This window comes from Mustela erminea, chromosome 6, assembly GCF_009829155.1.
Source record: "Mustela erminea isolate mMusErm1 chromosome 6, mMusErm1.Pri, whole genome shotgun sequence".
NCBI lineage: Eukaryota > Metazoa > Chordata > Mammalia > Carnivora > Mustelidae > Mustela > Mustela erminea.
In genome coordinates, this window is record NC_045619.1 from 130,368,756 (window position 1) to 130,390,093 (window position 21,338).

Consider the following 21,338-nt stretch of genomic DNA (forward strand, 5'->3'; position numbering starts at 1 on the left):
CCATTCTGGCTGCTTGGACAATAGTAGTATGTCATGAGTTAAGCAAATGATAAGATACTCTGTTTCTGTTCATATGACCTAAAACTTTTTTTTTTTTTTTTTGCTGAGCTTGCTTACTTTACCCTTCCCATGTATTTCACTCTTCTATGTTATCACTGTGGCTTCACACAGCACTTCTAATAATTACATTGTGGATTTCTGGATTTAGAATAGTGGCAAAGGTTTTCTAAGAAGGTACTTGGGATTTTAAAGTTTCTCTCTTGTTCATACTTTTTAGTCTTACACTTTCAGAAGAATGATGAAATTTCTATACTGAATTTCTTCCTTGCCCTTGATGAGGTTTCCTTATGTATAGGATAGTACTTCCTCTGTTTACATTTATGAGTGGTTTGGGGTGTTTCTGTTCAATTTCTTTCTTTTCATTTGTTTTAGCTTGGAGTTATGACCTACAGTGATACTGGGAAACCAAGTCCAGAAACTCAATCTGCTATTGAACAAGAAATTAGAATCATTCTAAGGGTAATAATTCTGTTTTTCTGTGCTTATTCATCTGTCTAGTCATAAATGTGCCTAAATAGTTAGGTGCTACCAGAAGATAATGGTTATCCCCTGTAGAACTGTCGCTATATAAAATCAAGAGAATGAGTGCACCATTGAAGCCATGATTTGAGTATGTAGTTGGGAGCCTCTGGTCATAGACTGAATCTTTATTTTATTCTGGCCATAGGCTAGGAACAGTTAATATCAGTTATTATAAATATTCTACTTCATCTGTAAAACCATAGTGTTGTTAGAATAGGGAGGATATTTGATTATTTGAATCTTTATTAGTTTTTCACTCTGACATATATTTCATTCCAGAGATATTAGTTGCTTTGTGCCTCGCTGTGTACATATGCTGAGAAGGAAGCATAAAGGTCTTTGAAAACAAAAGTCTTTTTGATTGCAGGGTCCAGTACAGAGTACGTGAACGTCGATTCAGTGAGATGAGTGAGTAGGTTCTGTGGAATCTCCTTAAGGTAGAGCAGATGCTTGGATTAGGGCAGTGAGAGGGGAAACTGAGAAAAATGAAAGCATTCAAGAGATGCTGATCTAGTGGTATCGAATGCCTTTCTGATATTTGGGTGAGAGAGCAGCTAAATTAAGTAACAAAGCTGTGTTCTCGATTTCTGCCTGGCGCAGCCATCTAGTTGTGTGTGCCGTTGACTGAGAAACCACTGATGATGGCCCAAGGTGGGGAAGTGTGTAGATTATAAGCTGAGTTTTATACATATTGAATTTGAAGTGTTTTCTTTTTTTAAGGTTTTACTTGTTTATTTGAGAGAGAGCGAGAGAGCCTGAGCATAAAGTGGGGTGGGTAAGGGGCAGAGGGAGAAGCAGATATCCCTGTTGAGCAGGGAGCCTGATGTGGGGCATGATCCCTGGACTCTGGGATCATGACCTGAGCGGAAGGCAGACACTTAACCAGCTCAGCCCCTGAGTTTGAGGTATCTTAGTGAAGATTTCACGTGGGGAGGGATACGTGGGTCTGGTGCTTAGTGCAGAGGTTGGATATGTGCATTCCATTTGGATGTACATGAAGGCAGGTCTTAGAATGGAAAAGACTGAGCTAAATGGCAGAAAGTCTAGTGAACGAGAACTGGAATTAGGGTTGTAGATGGCCGAATGAAGGATGTTGAAGTCAGATGGTGTAAACTTCAAAGGAATCATGCTTTATAGAAGAGGATGGTAAAGTAATCGTCTGTCAGCGGTGAGGGGAGCAATGGTCTCACCTCTTTACTCTGAAAGATCTGGGATAGGAGGGAATCAGTAGCTGTCAGTCGAGGGATTCGGAGTGTCCCCAGGAGGGCCAGGTTTTGATTAACTCAAGGAGGTAAAAGCTTTAAAGTCATTAAGTTTATGAAAAGTTTATATGATGGAAAGGTTTAGAAGGTGTTTCAGAAGAGGAATTCTCTCTCCCTTGCCTGAATCTTCATTCCTTTTTTTACTGTTTATGTTATCTTGAGTAAATTATCTCTTCTAGTATTAGAGCATTGGAAATACTCTTTCTTTGTTCTTAATCATTTTCTGAAATGTTAAGCTTGCGAGGGCGGTAGGTACTCTTTCCACTAGATGGCACACTTACATTGTTATTAAGGAAAATGATGCTTAGCTAGTATACATTTTAGGTTCAAATGTATATGCAACTTAAAGATATAAAAACCTTAGCATAGTCTTACATGGTACAGTGTACGGGTTTCATTCCAATGGAGTTTTTAAAGTTAATACTAATTCATCCTAGGTTATTAGTTTCAATATTCCATGACACATTTATAATACTTTATATGTTCTCTTTAATTTGATATTTCACTTGACCATAACAGTTTTGTTCAGAATGTCTAAGGATGTTTATTTTTAATAATTGTGTTATTTTTATATGACGTATGCTTCTTGGTGTTGGTAAACTCATTTTACAGTGGTATAGTGGTCACTGACTGACAGGTAAGTTGTTACCAAATAAGAATAGAAAAGTAGATCTTTTCTTACCCTTTAAAGTGAATAAATTGGTGAAATCCCACAAGGTAAAAGGAGCAAACCTGCCTTTCCTTTTAACATGTATATTGAATAGAGAAATAGATTTCTTTGTTCGCAGACCTTATTTAAAAAGCAGGTACGTTTAGTATATATTTATATATCTTTAAGTATAGCTGCCTAAGTAGTCCTCACTTATCCATGTGATACATTTTGAGGTTAAAATAGAACGTTTACAAGTATGAAACTAATCTTTGAGAACCAAGGTTGCCTTATCTATCAATCAATTAATCAAGTAGGCTTCATGCTGGTGTTTAAAAGCTTCATGCCCTAAGAGACTCTTAATCTCGCAAAACAAACTGAGGGTTGCTCAGGGGAGGTGGGGGGAGGGATGGGGTGGCTGGGTTCTGGACAATGGGGAGGGTATATGCTATGGTGAGTGCTGTGAAATGTGTAAGCCTGATGATTCACAAACCTGTACCCCTGGGGCAAATAATACATTCTATATTAATTTTAAAAAAGAGATTCATGCTTTTATCTTTTATAAATAGAAATGAATAGAGTTCACATTTTTAAGGGCTATACATTTTTTTTTCTTATTTATGATTTTATCTTCTACTAAGTTTTCTGCCTCTTAGATACCTCCTTTTTTTCATTTCAGGACTCATAAGAACGAGCGAAACGTATCTTGAAGACTCATGCAAAAGAGCGTAAGAATCTAGCAGAAGCTTTACTAACCTATGAGACTTTGGATGCCAAAGAGATCCAAATTGTTCTTGAGGGAAAGAAATTGGAAGTGAGATGAGAACTCTTAAAATGGACGCATTGCCGGTTTTGCTGCAGGAATATATAAGTAGCATTTCCGTAGTTTCTTTTTGCGATGCTTTTCTCCCATTCTTGCCTTGGTATCACTCAAGAGTGTGAAACACTTTGTCTCTCTTTTGTCACATTTAATCTAATTCTGTTTATTCTCATGATAACGCCTATGGTAAATTATCAACCTAGCAAATATGTTAAGAAAAATAAAGAACTATTAGGACTCCAAGAAGCTTATTTGAGAAATGTTAATCAGTTATTCAGTTGAAAATAAGTAATGATTTTATGGTTGGTTCCTCTACTAGATGTGAATAAAAATTGTGCCTTTTGCTCTTGGGAAGTACTTTTACTTGGCAACGTAAAATTATTGAAGGATTATCTTTGTTTTTAGATAGTACCATTTATATTGATGAAGAAATGCTGCTGTTTGGCTCAAGTGAAGTACTGCAATACCAGGTCGATGCGTGGAGTGGATGGAGCAAGCTCCTATTCCATCTCCCTGCTCCAAAAATCCATTTAATATATTGTCCTCGGATAGAGGATGTATCAGATATTAAACTGATAAGAACAGATACTACACTTGCTCAAGTGAAGTATATCTCTATATAGGTCAGTGGAAACTTCATTAAAATGCACTTAATTATTGTGCTTCTGATTGTCCACATATTAAATAGTTCTGTTTCTGTCTATCTAAGAGAGAATTGTAAATGTACAGATTTAATAAGAATTTAGAACATGATGACAACCTTTTAGAAATGCAGCTTGCATTTTCATGGTCTTTTTTGTTTGTTTGTTTTAAACATCATCATTCTTACTAATGAAATTTATTTCAGAGCAGCAAATATTTTGTTAAATAAAAAGTGAGTCACTTCTAAATCTGAATAACTATATAAGTATGCTTAGTATTAAAAGAAAGATTAACCCCAAATCTCAGTCCTTTCAAAGTGAACTTTGAATTACCCTCCTGGTTATGGAAAGTCATATTTGCTTTTCATTCAGATTTTGTGAATATGAACATGTTGTTACAGGATTTACAGATGACTTTATTTAACTGAATAGAGAATTATTATTTTTTTAAAAGATTTTATTTATTTATTTGACAGACAGAGGTCAGAAGTAGGTAGAGAGGCAGACAGAGAAGGCGGGGAAGCAGGCTCCCCACTGAGCAGAGAGCCCGATGCGGGGCTCTATCCCAGGGCCCCGGGATCATGACCTGAGCTGAAGGCAGAGGCTTTAACCCACTGAGCCACCCAGGCACCCCTGAATAGAGAATTATTTTAGAGCTCATTGTATTGGCTTTACAACCAAATTATATTCTTGAAGTGATTTTATTAAAATTACCTACAGTTTTCTAATAATTTTTAAGCTGTATATGGTCTTCATTGAAGAAGTTGATAGAGGGAGTTTGCTATACCGTATCTTGCCTCTTTTTTTTTTTTTTTTTTTTTTTGGTAGCTTTAAATCTTGATCTAATTTCAAACTTGATCTAAATTCCAAAATTTGGTCCAGATTCATTATCCCATTTTTTAATTGGCCACTTCCCTTTCCCCTTTCTCTCATCTTTCATCCTTCCCTGTCCCTCTCTCCTTCCTTCCTTCTCCCTGTGTGTATACATGTCTTTGTGTGGATGCATGTTTTTATTTTTCCTCGATAGACTTCTGGAGTAGAAATTGCTGGGTCATGTAGTAAGTTTCTGTTTACCTTTTTTACGGACCTGATGAAATGCATCATTCTCCGTATCTTCTACAGCATATTCTTAGAGTCTTTTTGATAAAAAAGTCATTCTTAGAGTCATTCTGGTGTGAATGAAATAATATCTCATGGATTAACATACGGTTACCTACACTAGAGATATCCTCTGCTGTTTTATTGGCCGTGTGTATATTTTCTTTGGAGAAACATCCATTCAGAGCACCCTCACTGTCCCTTTTGGGTAGTCTTATTATGTGGTGTGAGAGATCATATATTATGCACACAAGTTCTTTATCAATCTTGCTTTTTTTTAAATCCAATTGACAATCTCTGTTGAGTGGAGTGTTTAGTTAATTCAGATTTAGTTTTGATATACTTGTTTCTACACTTCCCATTTTGCTTTTTCTTTCCTGTTTTTCTCATATCTCAAGAGATCCTTCTGTTCCTCCTTTTTTGAGTTACATCTTAGTGATTGATCTAGGTATGAATGTGTGCATCTTGTCAGTCTACTCTAATTCTGGTCAAGTGTAGGAACTTTGTTTCAGTAGATCTCATTTTCTTCTCTGTGCTCCTAGTGTCATATGTTATATCTGTGCATGTTACAGCAGCTCAACAATACAGTGACATAACTAGTGCTTTATAGAATCTTATTTCCACAGTCTTTCTCTGGGAATGTCATTTATTTTTGCCTTTGTTTTTTTAAGAATAGTTTTGCTGGATATAGAATACATGGTTGCCTTTTTAAAAATCTTTAATCATTTAGATTATGTTATCCCATAGACTCCTAGCTTCCATTATTTTTTTTTTTTCATTTTGATTATGTTATCCCATAGACTCCTAGTTCCCCTTATTTTTTTGTAAGAAGTCAGCTTTTAATCATAATTTTGGTCTTGTTTTGTGATAGGTTGGTTTTTTTCTCTTGCAGATTTCAAGGTTTTGTTTTTGTTTGCTTATCCTTGATTTTAGCAGTTTGACCCCATGATGACATGTTTAGGTGTGGATGTGCTGGTCTATTTCCTAGTTAGGATTTACTGGGCTTCAAAGATCTGCAGATTAGATTTTCATCTAATTTAAGCAATTTTTGGCAATTACTTCTTCAAATATATTTATTAATCCTTTTCTGTCTTCCTTCTGGGGGTCTCCTTACATATGTGTTGGTATACTTATCATTGATCTGGTCTCAGGCTTTGTTCATTTTCTTCATTTTTTTTTTCTCCCTCGTTGCTTGAGATTAATTTCTGTTGATTCTTCAAGTTCACTGATTCTTCTGTCATCTCAAATCAGTTGAATTTTCCATTGCAGGTGCTGTATTTTACAGCTATAAGTTCCCATTCAATTCTTCAATTTACTTTGTATCTTTTTATTTTTATTTTTTAAAGATTTTTTTATTTGAAAAAAAAAAAGATTTTTTTATTTGACAGATCATTAAGTAGGCATATAGACAGGCAGAGAGAGAGGGGGAAGCAGGCTCCCTGCGGAGCAGAGGGCCCAATGTGGGCCTCGATCCCAGGATCCTGAGATCATGACCTGAGCTGAAGGCAGAGGCTTAACCCACTGAGCCACCCAGGCACCCCTGTATATCTTTTTATTGAGACTCTTCATGTGTTGTGTCATTTTCATCATGGTTTTCAACACTATTTCCATTAGTCTTTGACCATGTCCATGTAGCTGCTTTTCAATCTTTACTGAATCTACCATCTGGAAATACTTAGATGGTTTCTCCTTAATGCTTTTTGTAGTAAGGGTCACCTTTCTTGTCTCTTTGTTTTATCATCTTGTTAAATTTCAGGTGATGTAGCAATTAGGGGTTCTGATTTCCACCCCAGGGGGTTGTCTTGTTTTGCTTAATAACTTGCCTCCAGCAAATTTATGAAGTCTGTCTCTCCTGCAGTGTGCAGCCATTGATGTCTCTGTTCATTTCTTAAAATTTCAAGTCTTGCTTCCTACATGTTGCTGCTGTGCCTGCATCCTTTCACATTTAGCCAACGATTGGGCAGATGTTGTGTGCAGACCCCATTATTCATGCTTTCTCTGCTGATGGATCTGTGTGGGCTTCTAAGTCCATTCAACATTTGGGTCATTTTCAAGGCTGCCTGGTTTTTGCTTTCTAACAAGCTTTTTGCTTCTTTGCGTGTATTCGCATGGCTTGGCAACCATGGGTATGTGGGTGGCTTGAACCAGCTTCAGTTTCAACTGCATGCCCTGGGTAAACCTGGAGCTTCTGTGGAGTGCTTATCACATTCAAAAGGCTCTCTGACCTCTCAGAGCTTACAGTTAAGTACCTTGCTACTCTTACCTTGTTTCCCCCAAACAGCACTGCAACCTCAGGCTAGAGAACCCTGTCTGCTTAGCATGGAGGCCATCTCTTTGACTTACTCTGCCTCAGGTCAGGCAAGTCCCTTCTCTAAGTGACAGGTTTCTGGCATGGGAAGTGAGAGCACAGCACAGACTCACACAACTCTAATCAAACTTCAGTAATTTTCATGAATAAACACTTCTTAGTTTGTTGTAGGTCTTCAGAGTCTTTAAAATATTATTATCCAGATTTATAGCCTTGGAGCGGCGAGCTGAACGGAGGCCCCACCTCCCCTAGCCGCGCGGAGGCCCGGCTCCCCTAGCCGCGAGCCAAGCGGAGGCCCCGGTGCCCCTAGCCGCGAGCCGAGCGGAGGCCCCGGCGCCCCGCCGCCCCTAGCCGCGAGCGGAGGCCCCGGCGCCCCGCCGCCCCTAGCCGCGAGCCGAGCGGAGGCCCCGGCGCCCCGCCGCCCCTAGCCGCGAGCCGAGCGGAGGCCCCGGCGCCCCTGGCCGCCCCTAGCCGCGAGCCCAGCCGAGGCCCTGCCACACTGAGATCTGAGAGGCTTGGGCCTCGCACATGCGCTTTGGGCACCTTTAGTCGCTGCCCTTTATGCGCAGGCGCAGCCACGCGGGATTCAGAGGTGCGCAAGCGCATTTGTGCTTGGCGTCATAGTTAACGGTTGTTAGGTGCTCCAAGATTCCAAACTGTTGCTCGGTTCGTTTGGCTTATCTCTAGCACTGGTGCTGGTGTCTAGAAGCGGCGAAGAGCTGAGCGGAAAGTGGAGTGTTGGTTAAGCCTCTAGGCTTTGCAATGAAGAAGTTTTTTGGTTTCCGGACTGGGAAGGTGTGTTCATCCTCGCCCTTTGACATGGAGCTGATGAATGACTTGATGGCTTCCGTTCACAAGGAGGAAGTCACGGATACCCAGCCCCGGTATAACATCCGCGTGAAAGAGCTCAAAAAGATCCACAAAGTTGCTGTCATGGACAACATATGCAAAATGCAGCGGTTGCTACTGCGTGGGCAAGATGTGAATAAAAGAGACAAGAGGAAAAGGTAATAGGCATTAAGGGCCTGCTTAGCCAGAGGGAGTCATTTTGTGTTTATGTAGTGAACTTAGATTGACCCCACCCCTCCCAGAGGAACTTACTTGCAAAGGCTAGATACAAGGGCAGGTCAGGCCAGGTGAAGACATCCAATCAGTAGGGTGCGCATATATCTACTAGGGTAAATTGAAATTCAGTTGGCCATCCATATATCTACTAGGGTAAATTGAAATTCAATTTACCGGGCAGTTTCTCTGTGTGTTGCAGACCTAGCATGATTGTGCAATTTTCTCTGTGTATCACAATCTCATTGGCCACCTTTGTATAGCCTGGCTAAACGACATCTAGAAAAGTCTGTGAGGCTGGGAGGGGTCATCTCTTTGCAAGAGACGTCCCTGAGCAGTTTGATTCTCGATGCTTGGCGCGGAATAAAGCTTTGCTTGACCTTTGCTTTGTATCAGTCTCGTTCCTTTGATTACGGGATTGTCCGGGAACAAATGACGAGCACTGAGCCAGCATCATATTTCTGGGAAAAGCCTCTGGAGGTAAGATCACGGGATCCTGTCTGTCTGGGTTGTGGAGCTCCAGGGTATGGCCCACCAGGGAGAAGCTGGAGCAGCCATGCTCCCCAGGGCTAGAGTGGATGTGGGGATGCCCCTTCCCTCCACTGGTAGGTCTCCAGGGGGTTTGAGTCCCCATAGGCAGCCAGGGAGTTTGAGTCCCCCTAGGTGTCCAGGGGGTTCAAGTCCCCCTAGAAAATCCCCACCTGTGTCAGGACCACAGGCCTGCAGTTGTCTTTGTTTTGTTTTGTTGTTGTTGTTGTATGTTGTGTTGTTTGCTGTGTTTGAAGAAATGGGGCAAGCAGAGAGTGAGGGGACTCTGACTTTTAATTGCTATAACTGGAGCCGACTGTGGTTAGTCTAACTCGAGACAGAGACGTTAAGGAATATTCCCAAGCAGCTGCTGAAACTCTCTTTGTTTTGGGGCAGTTCCTGTCTTCTGTAGCCTGATGTGGACTGCCTAGCCCCTCCCCCTTGCTGGCAGGAGAGCATGGCGTCTGAAGTGGAGTGGGCCCAGGTGGAACATGAAATCTGTTAGCAAAGTGGTGACTAAACTGATGGTTAATTGTCTGTCTCAGGGTCTTAATGGGTAATTGTTAAGGAGCTCTCAAAGTCTTTGGTAACCTGAAACTGTGAAAGTTTGAGGGTTTGCTTGAATGACAAATGGAATTAAATTTGTTGTACATCTAGGTCTTAACCAAATGGGATAAAATGCTAGAGCGTTGGTTGCTGGAACTGTGTTTGTGCTTTTGAAATCTGCTGGTGAACACGTTTTGTACTTAACTGATTCATAAATTTGCCTTCTAAGAATTCTCTTGTAAAATGACTTCCGCCTTAAAGGAAATTCATATGGGAAGACTTTCAGAACAAATACAGGTCTTTGATATGTTAAAATCCTGGAACTAAAATGGGTAAGAATTGCCAGAAGTAAAAGCTGCATTCAGACTAAACCAGAATTAGTAACATGGGACTAGATGAGCTGAAAGATTGTAGTGTTGTATCTCTTGATGTTTTGTCTTATTTTAAACATTACTGGTTCTGTAGTGTTTGCTCTTCCAGGCTCGTTAAACTTTATCTTAAGTTATCTGTAACTTACAGAGATGTAAAAGTAGTCATTTGTTAACAAATCAAGGTATTCGACTCTTTCTCTCTATCTGAACCCTCTGAAACCGAAAGGTCTCAGCAAGTATTCTTTCTTCCATGGCAATCAGTCATTTGCATAAGTTCCATAAGAATCTGTTCTCCTTGTAACAAGACACCATTGGAAACACTGGTTATTTTACCAAGGCTTTGACTGGAATGTCATATTTGAAAAGACTCAGCTATGACTAGACAGCTTAAAGGAAGTAAGGTTGACTTTAAAAAACCTGGGGCCTGAAAGCCCTTTGGTACTGTTGGCCTGATACCTTGCTTACAGAGTTCCCAGCAGCCTCACCAGGCGAGTAAAGGATATCACTTCCTGGCAGGTGCAGGAACCTCTGGATACTTTGGGGACCTCAGGAAGAGGAATTTGCCCAAATCGAGAGGTATTGCAGGCATGTCTGATGGCAAGTACGTGGCTGGGCTTCTGGCCTGGAGAGGCTACTATAAGTTCAACCTAGAGATTCCATATGAGAAGTTCCAGCAAAGGAGATTCTAAAAGATTTATATGATCACTCACTGTTCTTGCGGAGCTTATGTAAATAACTAGGCCAAGTATGTTAAAACTGGACTTGTTTTTCAAATAAATTAGTCCTGATTTGGCTATCTCTGGAAATGAGGGTTATTTTAGAGAGAAAAATTACGTTTTAATAACACACCTTTATGGATGTTAAATTCTACATTTGATTGTTTTTAAATGCTTGTTTACCTAAGCTAGAAAACTTGAGGTAAACTTGAGGGAAGTTGCATGATAGCTCGTTTAGACGATCATGTTTTTGCCAGTCAGTCAGCCCCAGATATAGGGAGGAAACTTCAGAAAATTGAAGGATTTGAAGGGAAGAATCTGACTGAGTGAGTGGGAATAGCAGAAAAGGTGTTTAACAACAGGGATGCACAGGAGGAAGTTTTTGGCCTTACAATGAGGCAGGTAGGGGGTGGTAAATGGAAGGAAAAGCCTAAGCACAGAGAATGCAGGCAGGAAGACGTAGATTCAGATCAGTGCGCTTACTGTAAGGAAAAAGGGCATTGGGCCAGGGAGTGCCCCAAAAGGAAGATGACCATGCTGGCCTCCAGAGACTGAAGGGGCCGTGGTTCAGAGCCCCTCCGCGAACCTCAGGTAAAAATTGAAGTGGAGGGAAAATCAGTTGAAACCTATGGGAAAACTATCTGGAGAGGAAGTCTTGATACAAGGGGTGAATGGCATAGAAAGACATAAATGGACAACTGTGCAGATGTTTGTGGCAGGAGTAGATGAATACCTTCTTTACGAGCCAGTCTCAGAACCAGAGGAGACAAGAGATGGGAGCCTTCTCCAAACCCTACATTTCTAGTTTCCTGAAGTCTGGGCAGAAGAGAAGCCCCCTGGCTTGGCCAAGGGACAGCCTCCAGTGGTGGTACAATTAAAAAGCAATAGCCGTGGTTGTTTGTGTCTGGCAGTACTCCCTTCCCTGGGAAGCAAAGGAAGGGATCAGAGAACACATTAACCGCCTCTGAGGAGACGGGATCCTAGTTCCCTGCAAGTCTCCGAGGAACACACCTTTGCTGCCCAACAAAAAGGCCGAGACTGGGGAGTACTGGCCTGTTCATGACTTGCGGGCAGTTAATAAAGGGGTTGAAGATATCCACCCAATGGGGCCTGATCCCTATACCCTCCTCTCCCTTCTGGGCCCCGAAAGAACTGTTTAGACCATCTTAGATATCAAAGATGCATTTTTCTGCATATCTTTAGCAAGGAAGTCTCAGCCTTTTCTTTACTTTTGAGTGGTCCGATCCACAGGAAGGATTTCAAGGCCAACTCACCTGGACAAGACTTCCCCAAGGGTTCAAGAATTCACCCACTATCTTCAACGAGGCCCTGCATGAGTATTTGCATGAGTATAGAACCTCCAACCCGGGAGTCACTCTGTTACAGTATGTTGATAACTTGCTAATAGCCGCTGAGGACTATGAGTCATGTTTGTGGGGATGAGAGCTCACTTACAGATTCTGCAGGAAAAGGGTATCACATGTCAGCAAAGAAAGCACAGCTCTGTCAGAGCCATGCTACTTATCTAGGCTTTGATCTCCACGAGGGAGTGCATTCACTGTCTGAGTCCAGGAAACAGGTGATCACCCAATACCCCCGCCCCACCACGTCCTGACAAGTGAGGGAGTTTCTTGGGATGGTGGGCTACTGTAGGCTGTGGATACTGCAGTCTACAGAGATTGCCTGACCTCTCTATGAACTGGCAAAAGGGGGGCTCACTATGATAGAGTGGACAGCTGAGGCAGAAGGAGCATCTTGGGAATTACAAACAGCCTTACTGAGTGCCCCAGCATTGGCCATCCCAGAAGCCCTTCCACTTGTATGTGGATGAAAAAGCAGAGGTGGCCAAAGGAGTTTTGACTCAGACTCTGGAGGCTTGGCAAAGGCCAGTAGCCTATCTTAGCAAGAAACTAGATCCAGTAGCAGCTGGGTTCCCCTTTGCCTCCGCATAATTGCTGCCATGGCCCTCCTGGTCAAGGATGCAAGTAAATTGACTTTGGGTCAAAATCTCATCTTGACCACCACCCACACTTCTGAGGGCCTTCTCCAGAATCCACCAGACCGATGAATGATGAACGCCCGAGTGACAGGCTATCAGGGCCTCCTCCTCCAAGTGTGACCTTCTGGCCCCTGATGATGCTAAATCCAGCCACGCTGCTGCCAGAGGAGCTGGCTGACCACCTACATGACTGCGGGGAGGTCCTAACCCAAGTCACAGAAGTAAGGCCGGACCTCAGAGATATTCCCCTTCTGGATGCGGAGGGGACTCTGTTCACAGATGGAAATAGGTATGCAGGGGCTGCGGTGGTTTCCCCTGAGCAGGAACTCTGGACAGCAGCTCTGCCACACGGAACATCGGTGCAAAAAGTGGAGCTGATTGCACTCACCAAGGCGCTGCAGATGGCCAAAGGTAAAACTGCCAACATCTATACGGACAGCAGGTATGCCTTTGCTACTCTCCATATACATGGGGCTATTCATAAAGAAAGGGGCCTATTAACAGCAGAAGGAAAAAGAATTAAAATCAGATGAGAAATACTGGCTCTCCTCCAAGCTATTTGGGACTCAAAAGAGGTGGCCGTTATGCACTGCCCAGGATACCAAAAGGAGACAGATCTGATTTCAAAAGGAAACCAATTAGCAGATGAAGCTGCAAAGCAAGCAGCCCAAAACAACAGTGCAGGAGCTGGTTACACTTCTGGCTCCAGCCCTATCAGAAAAACTGAACTATTCAGAAGAAGATTTAAAGTATTTACAAAAATGGCCTAAATTAGACCATAAGGGGGATTGGGCTAAGACTAAAACAGGAAAGTTAATTTTTCCTCAGAGACTAGGTAAGAAGTTAGTAGGCCAGATACATCAGGGTACTCATTTGAGGACATGAAAACTCAAGGAGCTTATAGGCAAGCAGTTCCAGGTTTCTAAATTAGGGCGTATGGTTCAGGATGTAGTTGATGGATGTACTAAATGCCAGGGAGTAAATGCAGGAGGAACTAGAATGGGAAGAGGGAAAAGAGAAAGAGGTAAGGAACCAGGAATTTTTTTGTAATGTTATCATTTTTAAAATTTATTTTTTATTTCTTTTCAGCATAATAGTATTCATTTTTTTTACACCACACCCAGTGCTCCATGCAGTATGTGCCCTCCCTCATACGCACCACCCAGTTGCCCCACCCCCCCACCCCCCCCGCCCCTTCAAGACCCTCAGGTTGCTTTTCAGAGTCCATAGTCTCTCATGGTTCACCTCCCCTTCCAGTTTCCCTCAACTCCCTTCTCCTCTCCATGTCCTCCATGTTATTTGTTATGCTCCACAAATAAGTGAAACTATATGATAATTGACTGACTCTGCTTGACTTATTTCACTTAGCATAATCTCTTTCAGTCCTGGCCATGTTGCTACAAAAGTTAGGTATTCATCCTTTCTGATGGAGGCATAATACTCCATAGAGTATATGGACCACATCTTCCTTATCCATTCATCTGTTGAAGGGCATCTTGGTTCTTTCCACAGTTTGGCAACCGTGGCCATTTCTGCTATGAACATTGGGGTACAGATGGCCCTTCTTTTCACTACATCTGTATCTTTGGGGTAAATACCCAGTAGTGCAATTGCAGGGTCATAGGGAAGCTCTGTTTGTAATTTCTTAAGGAAACTCCACACTGTTATTCAAAGTGGCTGCACCAACTTGCATTCCCACCAACAGTGTAAGAGGGTTGCCCTTTCTCCACATCCTCTCCAACACATGTTGTTTCCTGTCTTGCTAATTTTGGCCATTCTAACTGGTTTAAGGTGGTATCTCAATGTAGTTTTAATTTGCATCTCCCTGGTGGCTAGTGATGATGAACATTTTTTCATGTGTCTGATAGCCATCTGTATGTCTTCATTGGAGAAGGGTCTGCTCATATCTTCTACCCATTTCTTTATATGATTGTCTCTTTTGTGTGTGTTGAGTTTGAGGAATTATTTATAGATGCTAGATATCAACCTTTTGTCTATATTGTCATTTGCAAATATCTCCTCACATTCCGTGGGTTGCCTCTTTGTTTTGTTGACTGTTTCCTTTACTGCGCAGAAGATCTCAATCTTGATAAAGTCCCAAAAGTTCATTTTCACTTTTGTTTCCTTTGCCTTTGGAGACATATCTTAAAAGAAGTTGCTGTGGCTGATATCGAAGAGACTACTGCCTATGTTCTTCTCTAGGATTCTGATGGATTCCTGTCTCATATTGAGGTCTTATCCATTTTGAGTTTATCTTTGTGTACAGTGTAAGAGAATGGTCGAGTTTCATTCTTCTACATATAGCTGTCTAGTTTTTCCAGAACCATTTATTGAAGAGACTGTCTTTTTTCCACTGTGTATTTTTTCCTGTTTTGTCAAAGATTATTTGACCATAGAGTTGAGGGTCCATATCTGGGCTCTCTACTCTGTTCCACTGGTCTATGTGTCTGTGTTTATGCCAGTACCATGCTGTCTTGGTGATCACAGCTTTGTAGTATATCTTGAAATCAGGTAACATGATGCTGCCAGTTTTATTTTTGTTTTTCAACATTTCCTTAGTAATTTGGAGGAACCAGGAATTTATTGGGAAATAGATTTTACAGAAATGAAACCCGGACAATATGGGCACAAGTATATGTTAGTTTTTGTAGATACCTTTTCAGGCTGGGTAGAGGCTTTTTCTGCCAAACATGAGATGGCAGGAGTGGTAGCCAAAAAGCTATTAGAAGAAATAATTCCTCGGTTTGGGCTGCCTCTTGAGATTGGGTCAGACAATGGCCCTGCATTTGTGAGTTCAGTCTCACAGGCATTGGCCAATGCTGTGGGCACTAATAGGAAACTACATTGTGCCTACCACCCCCAGAGTTCTGAGCAAGTAGAGAGAATGAACCAGACTCTTTTTTTTTAAAAGATTTTATTTATTTATTTGACAGAGAGAGATCACAAGTAGGCAGAGAGGCAGGCAGAGAGAGAGAGAGAGGAGGAAGCAGGCTCCCTGCTGAGCAGAGAGCCCGATGCGGTACTTGATCCCAGGACCCTGAGATCATGACCTGAGCCGAAGGCAGCGGCTTAACCCACTGAGCCACCCAGGCGCCCCAGAATGAACCAGAATCTTAAAGAGACCCTGACAAAGCTAATTCTGGAGACTGGCGGTAGATGGGTAGATCTCCTTTCTTTTGCCCTTCTCAGGGTGCAGCGTACACCCTAGTTAAACAAGGTGACCCCATTTGAAATAATGTTCGGGAGACCCCCCAGCTCTGCCCTCAGCTACAAGAGGTTCTTCTAGCAGAAGGGGTCATGCTAGCAGAAATGACTGATTAGTCTGTACTCCAGTCACTGCAGGCATTGCAGTCTATCTTAAAAAGAACCCACGCAGGGATCCAAACTGCCCACACTGAGACAGAGATGGAGGTGGAACCACATCCTTACCAACCCGGGGACTTGGTTTGGGTACGTCGCCACCAAGTGGGAAACTTGGAGCCTCACTGGAAGGGACCATTTACTGTCATCCTGACCACCCCCACGGTAATAAAAGAAGGCATCAGGGCCTGGATTCACACGGGTCATGTCAAAGGAGCCAAGGACGAGGATGCCTTCCAGAGATGGAAGCCGCTGCCAGTGGACCCCGCTGACCTTGGACAAAAGCAAAGACTCAAAAGACTATGAGTTTATTGTTGCTCCTCTTGTTACCTGTTTATGTAAAGTATAGGTGGGAAATTAGATGAACGAAATTAGGAAAAATGGAAAAGGTTATACAAAGTGGTGAATGGCTAACACATCAGCCAACCATGCACTAATGGTACTTTTTGGCCCCTGCATTATAAACGCCCTAATGTCATTTGTACAAAAGAAAATTAGAGCGATAAAAATGTTAGTCTTAACATGCTCAATATAACCCCTTACAACAGGAGAACATAGAACTGGCTGAAAAGTCAAGGATTTGACTAATCTCCAAAGGAAAGGGGGGAATGAAAGGGCCTGCTTAGCCAGAGGGAGTCATTTTGTGTTTATGCAGTGAACTTAGGTTGACTCTGCCCCTCCCAGAGGAACTTAATTTCAAAGCCTAGATACAAGGGCGGGTCAGGCCAAGTGAAGACATCCAATCAGTGGCACACACATATATCTACCAGGGTAAATTGAAATTCAATTGGCCACCCATGTGTAACCTAGCAGTTTTCTCTGTGTGTTACAGACCTATTTCAATCTCATTGGCCACCTGTGTATAGCCCGGCTACACTACCTCTATAAAAGTTAGTCTGTGAGGCTGGGAGGGGTCGCCTCTTTGTGAGACAGCCCTGACTGGTCAGTTTGATTCTCGATGCTTGGCGCAAAATAAAGCTTTGCTTGACCTTCGCTTTGTATCAGTCTCATTCCTTTGATTACGAACCCTAACAGGGCCTTGAAGCTGGCAGCCCCAAACGGCGGGGAGGAGGTGGGGGGACCTGGAGAAATGCCTTCCTTCCCAGGCTCAGCCTGTGGAGCCAAGCCCTCCCATCACTGAGGGTGCTGGGAGATCTTCCCTCCTGAGGCCGGGCAGCAAGGGGTCTAGCGCCCAGGCCGGCTGAGCAACAAAACAAAATCCTCAACTGCCTTTGGACCCACTCATAAGTGCCCGTATAGGTCACTTAAGAGACAGCTTTGATGTGATTGAACCACATTTCAATAGTGATAGAAAAGAAATGAAGTATATACAGTATTTTACTTTATTTTTTAAGATTTTATTATTTGACAGAGAGAGACACAGAGGGAGGGAATATGGCAGAGGGAGTGGGAGAGGGGGAAGCAGCCCCCACCCCCAGCAGAAAGCCCAATGTGGGGCTGGATCTTAGGACCCTGAGATCAGGACCTGAACCCAAGGCAGATGCTGAATGACTGAGCCACCCAGGCGCCTCCAGTATTTTATTTTTAATGGACATCTTTTTATACGATAATGTTATAAAAAAAGGTCTAATCCCATAATAGATCAACTTCTGGGCTACAAATTCTTTTGATAAAATCCAATATATAATTTTTAATCTGTGTCCACTTTGTATGTTATTTACTGACTGGCTGTCGAAAGAAATTTTGAATTGGGAAGATGGTTCTGTTTGTGATTAGGAAGACATATTTCTCAAAATGTGTACTCTTCCTGTATTTAGCGACATTCCATAAAGCAAATAAAATCATCATGGTTTTAAGAATTTTGTGTTACACCTGCTCTCTTTTATCATTGTGATGACATTAAGAAAATTTTTGGAATCACTAGAGTGTACACCTGAAAGTAATATAACACTGCATGTTAACTGGAATTAAAATAAAAACTTAAATTTTTATAAGTAGATTTGCCCTTCCAGATATCAAAATGTATCTTAAGTTTCCACAAATTACACGGTTACTAATGGCTGAAAGGACAGATGAATGAATGGGGCAGAGAAGAAAATGCCAAACACCCAAATATGGTGACATTTCATATTAGTAGGAAAATGTGAATCATTCATAAGTGGTGAAGAAATATCTGCTATTTATTTATTTATAATGGTATTAAATACTAATATTGACAATTGGTAATTCTTGATTTTCATATGATCTATAAATATCTAATAAAATGAAAAAAATAATTTCATTTATTATTTAATATAATGTATATGAAAATATATCTAAATATGATATTTATGTATAAGATATATAAAATATGTATTATTTCATATATAAAAAATATATAAAATACATAGTGTACAAAAATAAAACTGTTCCTGTTTATTTGAATCCTGAGTTTCCTTTGGCTTAAAGTTTCTTGAAAATCAGAGTGTAGATTTACTTAAAAAGAATTCTTCATTATTTTAGTCCTCTTTTCCCATAGTGCTTTCAAGAACTAAAATTTATTTAAATGCCAACCATGTGACTAGAACTGCAGTAGAACTGTTGTATGTATATACCATTATTTCATTTAACGTAAGGCACATTGATTGTGTGATGCCCCACCATTTTGTATACCAATAAGAAATCTTAAAAAATTCTGCCAATTATAGTTGTAAGACATTTTGAATTATAAATCACATTCCAATGTCAGAGATACTAAAAGGTGACAAAATGAGCCTCCTAGAATCATTGATATATAGTATTCTTGTGAATATTTAAAACCTATCTGAGAAGTAGGCATAATTGTATCAGTTTACCTAATGGGGGTGTTGTCTTTGTACAATGGTAGCAATAGTAATAGTCATAATAATAATATGAAACAAACTTTGCATAGATCCTCATTTAAGCATGGTGACGAGGTCTTGTGAGATAACTATTCTTTATTTTTATTAGTTTTTAGTAATCTCTGTAGCCAACATGAGGCTTGGATTCATGACCCTTGAGATCAAGAGTCACATGACCTTCAAACTGAGCAAGGGAGGGAACATGAGATAACTGTTTTTATCTCCATTATTTTGATGAGGAAATTGAGGATAAGGCTGAGCCATAACTATTAAGTTTAAATCCTATTAAGTAGGATTTAAACCCAGGTTGAGCTGAATCCTGAGGTCACGCTCTACCTAGTCAGATAGCCTGCTCTTTTATTAGTATGGTGAAGGATCACTAATAAATATTGTACTTTCCTCAAAAGAAAATGAAATCTTTGTTTTTGAGTCAAAGGAATAAGATGCTATTTAAAGTTTACAATTACATGAATTAATTGCATGTTTTGAAATAGTGCACTATAATTTCCTAAAACATTCTTTCACTTTCATAGGACGCCTCTCCATCTGGCCTGTACCATCGGTCATGCCGACATGGTAGATTTTCTTGTAGGGAGGACATGCAAGCTTGACCTCTATGATGGAGACTGTAGGACTCCTCTAATGAAGGTGTGTGGTGGCAGCTGTGTCTGCCTGAGATGGATTTGATTTAATTACTTAGAATGAAAATCTATTGCAATTAAATGTAACTAATTGGTTGTAGCATGCTTGCTTTGAATTCCCAGAATTTACACTCTGTTTCTTGGGATACTACTGACAGGCTGTACAATACCAGGAAGAGGCATGTGTAACTACTCTTTTAGAACATGGTGCTAATCCACATCTTACGGATAAGTTTGGCAATACTGCCCTCCACTATGCTGTTGCTGGTGAGAACATGTCAATAGTAGAGAAGCTGATTTTATACGATGCAAATATTGAAGCAAGAAACAAGGTACGTCAACATTATTTATAAAGTATTTGAAATTTTAAAACATATATAGATATATAAATTTTTTTAGCTACAAAACATTTATTTACATATTTATTCATATATGTAATAAATAATAAATACTGAATTCTATACATCAAGTCCTGTCACCAGGGAAACAACTCCAAAGCCAGGGCAGGGAGGACTAGAGAACGATGAAGGCCACGGAAAGGGCAGAGTTCTGTTTCCCAGCCGCCCTTCCACCCCAGGAGGCGAATCTTCCCATTAGTGCTTGGGAGTGGATGGTGGGCTCAGAGCCCACAATGGCTTGAAGGCCTGAGGGGAGTGAGGTGATGATGGAGGCTGGGTGCTGTGCAGGCGCTTAGGAAACAGGTGCTGCTGGGAAGGGGTGGGAGACCATGACTCAGTGGGGTAACTTGGGTGAGTGCGAGTGGGAGGAGAAAGCAGCAGGTTGCAGGCCCCGGGCACTCCAGGCCCCAAGGTTCTGAAGATGAGAGCACGGGGATCGGGTCATGACATCCTCCAGGGGCATGTACTTGTGCTCATAGCCACTCTGCCTGCCATGTCCCGCACTGGGGTCTCCCATTTTACAGAGTAGTTCCTGCTCAGCATTGTGTAGGTCCTCAGGGGGTAGTAGCTGTGCATGGGGAGTCGAGGGGGACCACACTCACTCTTCCATTTGTTATTTCTTTGACATGTCTTACCTCCTACCATTGCCCTTAAGGAAGCACTGTTGATTGACATAGATAGGGTCAATTTTTCATACATAGAATCTCGAGCATTCCCTGAATGAAAATATTTTGAAATAACTTCATTGTCTAAGATTTCACTTTATTTTTATTTTTAATTTTTTTTTTCTTGAGCGCACTTTTTGGAAATACATTTTTGTAGGGACTGTAAAGAAAGAAAGCAGGAAGAAAGCACATACACAGACTTATAAGAAGAGAAGCATGTTCTTCACATAGCAGGAATTTTTCTGCCTTGACTTCTAACCCAATTAGTAATTCTGAGTAATTTTACATGGAATATGCCTTATTCTTCTCTAAGACCATGATCTAATTATAGGGATAGAGAAGTGATCTATGTCTCTATGATTCAGTCGATATTAATACTAGTCTTTGATACATTTTCATTCTTAAATGCAGCAATTATTTACAATTGATTATAGTTATTAAGTTTTCATTGACCCGAGTGTTGGTTTTCTTCAAGTTTTGAAAGAGGCCAGCTTTGGCTAACAGTGCTGTAAACTGTCAAGTCAGTTATTTGAAGTTTTAAGATTTAACTTTAATGAACTTTTTTTAAAGAAAGATTTTATGTATTTGAGAGAGAGTGTGAGAGCGAACACACATGAGTAGGGAGGAAGGGCAGGGGAGAGGGAAAAGTAGGGGAGCTGGATGCAGGGCTGGATCCCAGGACCCCAAGAAAACATGACCTGAACCAAAGGCAGATGCTTAACTGACTGATCCACCCAGATGCCCCAGAGCTGCACTTTTAATTCAGAGTCCCTCTCCTTAGTAACCCATTTGGAGCAAGAGTGCTTTATGTTGACATCTGGGATCCTGATACCATTGATAGAAGAGAATAAAGCATGTTGGTATAACCTG

At 41.3% G+C, this 21,338-nt stretch overlaps 3 protein-coding genes and 1 pseudogene across 9 annotated transcripts in view; 3 read left to right on the plus strand and 1 right to left on the minus strand.

Moving 5' to 3' along the window:
* The window catches only part of LOC116594374, a 53,492-nt gene extending 49,836 nt beyond the window's left edge, over positions 1-3,656 (plus strand). Inside the window, exons 6-7 of the mRNA XM_032349719.1 lie at positions 433-519; positions 3,173-3,656. The gene's annotated coding sequence lies outside the window, so the exon portion shown is untranslated. The remainder of the gene's footprint in view (positions 1-432; positions 520-3,172) is intronic.
* Positions 1-21,338, plus strand: part of LOC116594363 (ankyrin repeat domain-containing protein 26-like) — a 636,289-nt gene that overhangs the window by 227,681 nt on the left and 387,270 nt on the right. The gene's annotated exons all lie outside the window — the stretch shown is intronic.
* On the minus strand, positions 3,746-3,925 carry LOC116594656 (annotated as a pseudogene).
* On the plus strand, positions 7,867-19,795 carry LOC116594376 (putative ankyrin repeat domain-containing protein 20A5). Its single transcript, XM_032349722.1, has 3 exons — positions 7,867-8,367; positions 19,298-19,412; positions 19,564-19,795. The coding sequence occupies exons 1-3, from the start codon at positions 8,123-8,125 to the stop codon at positions 19,756-19,758; spliced, it is 555 nt and encodes a 184-aa protein (XP_032205613.1). The 5' UTR covers positions 7,867-8,122; the 3' UTR covers positions 19,759-19,795.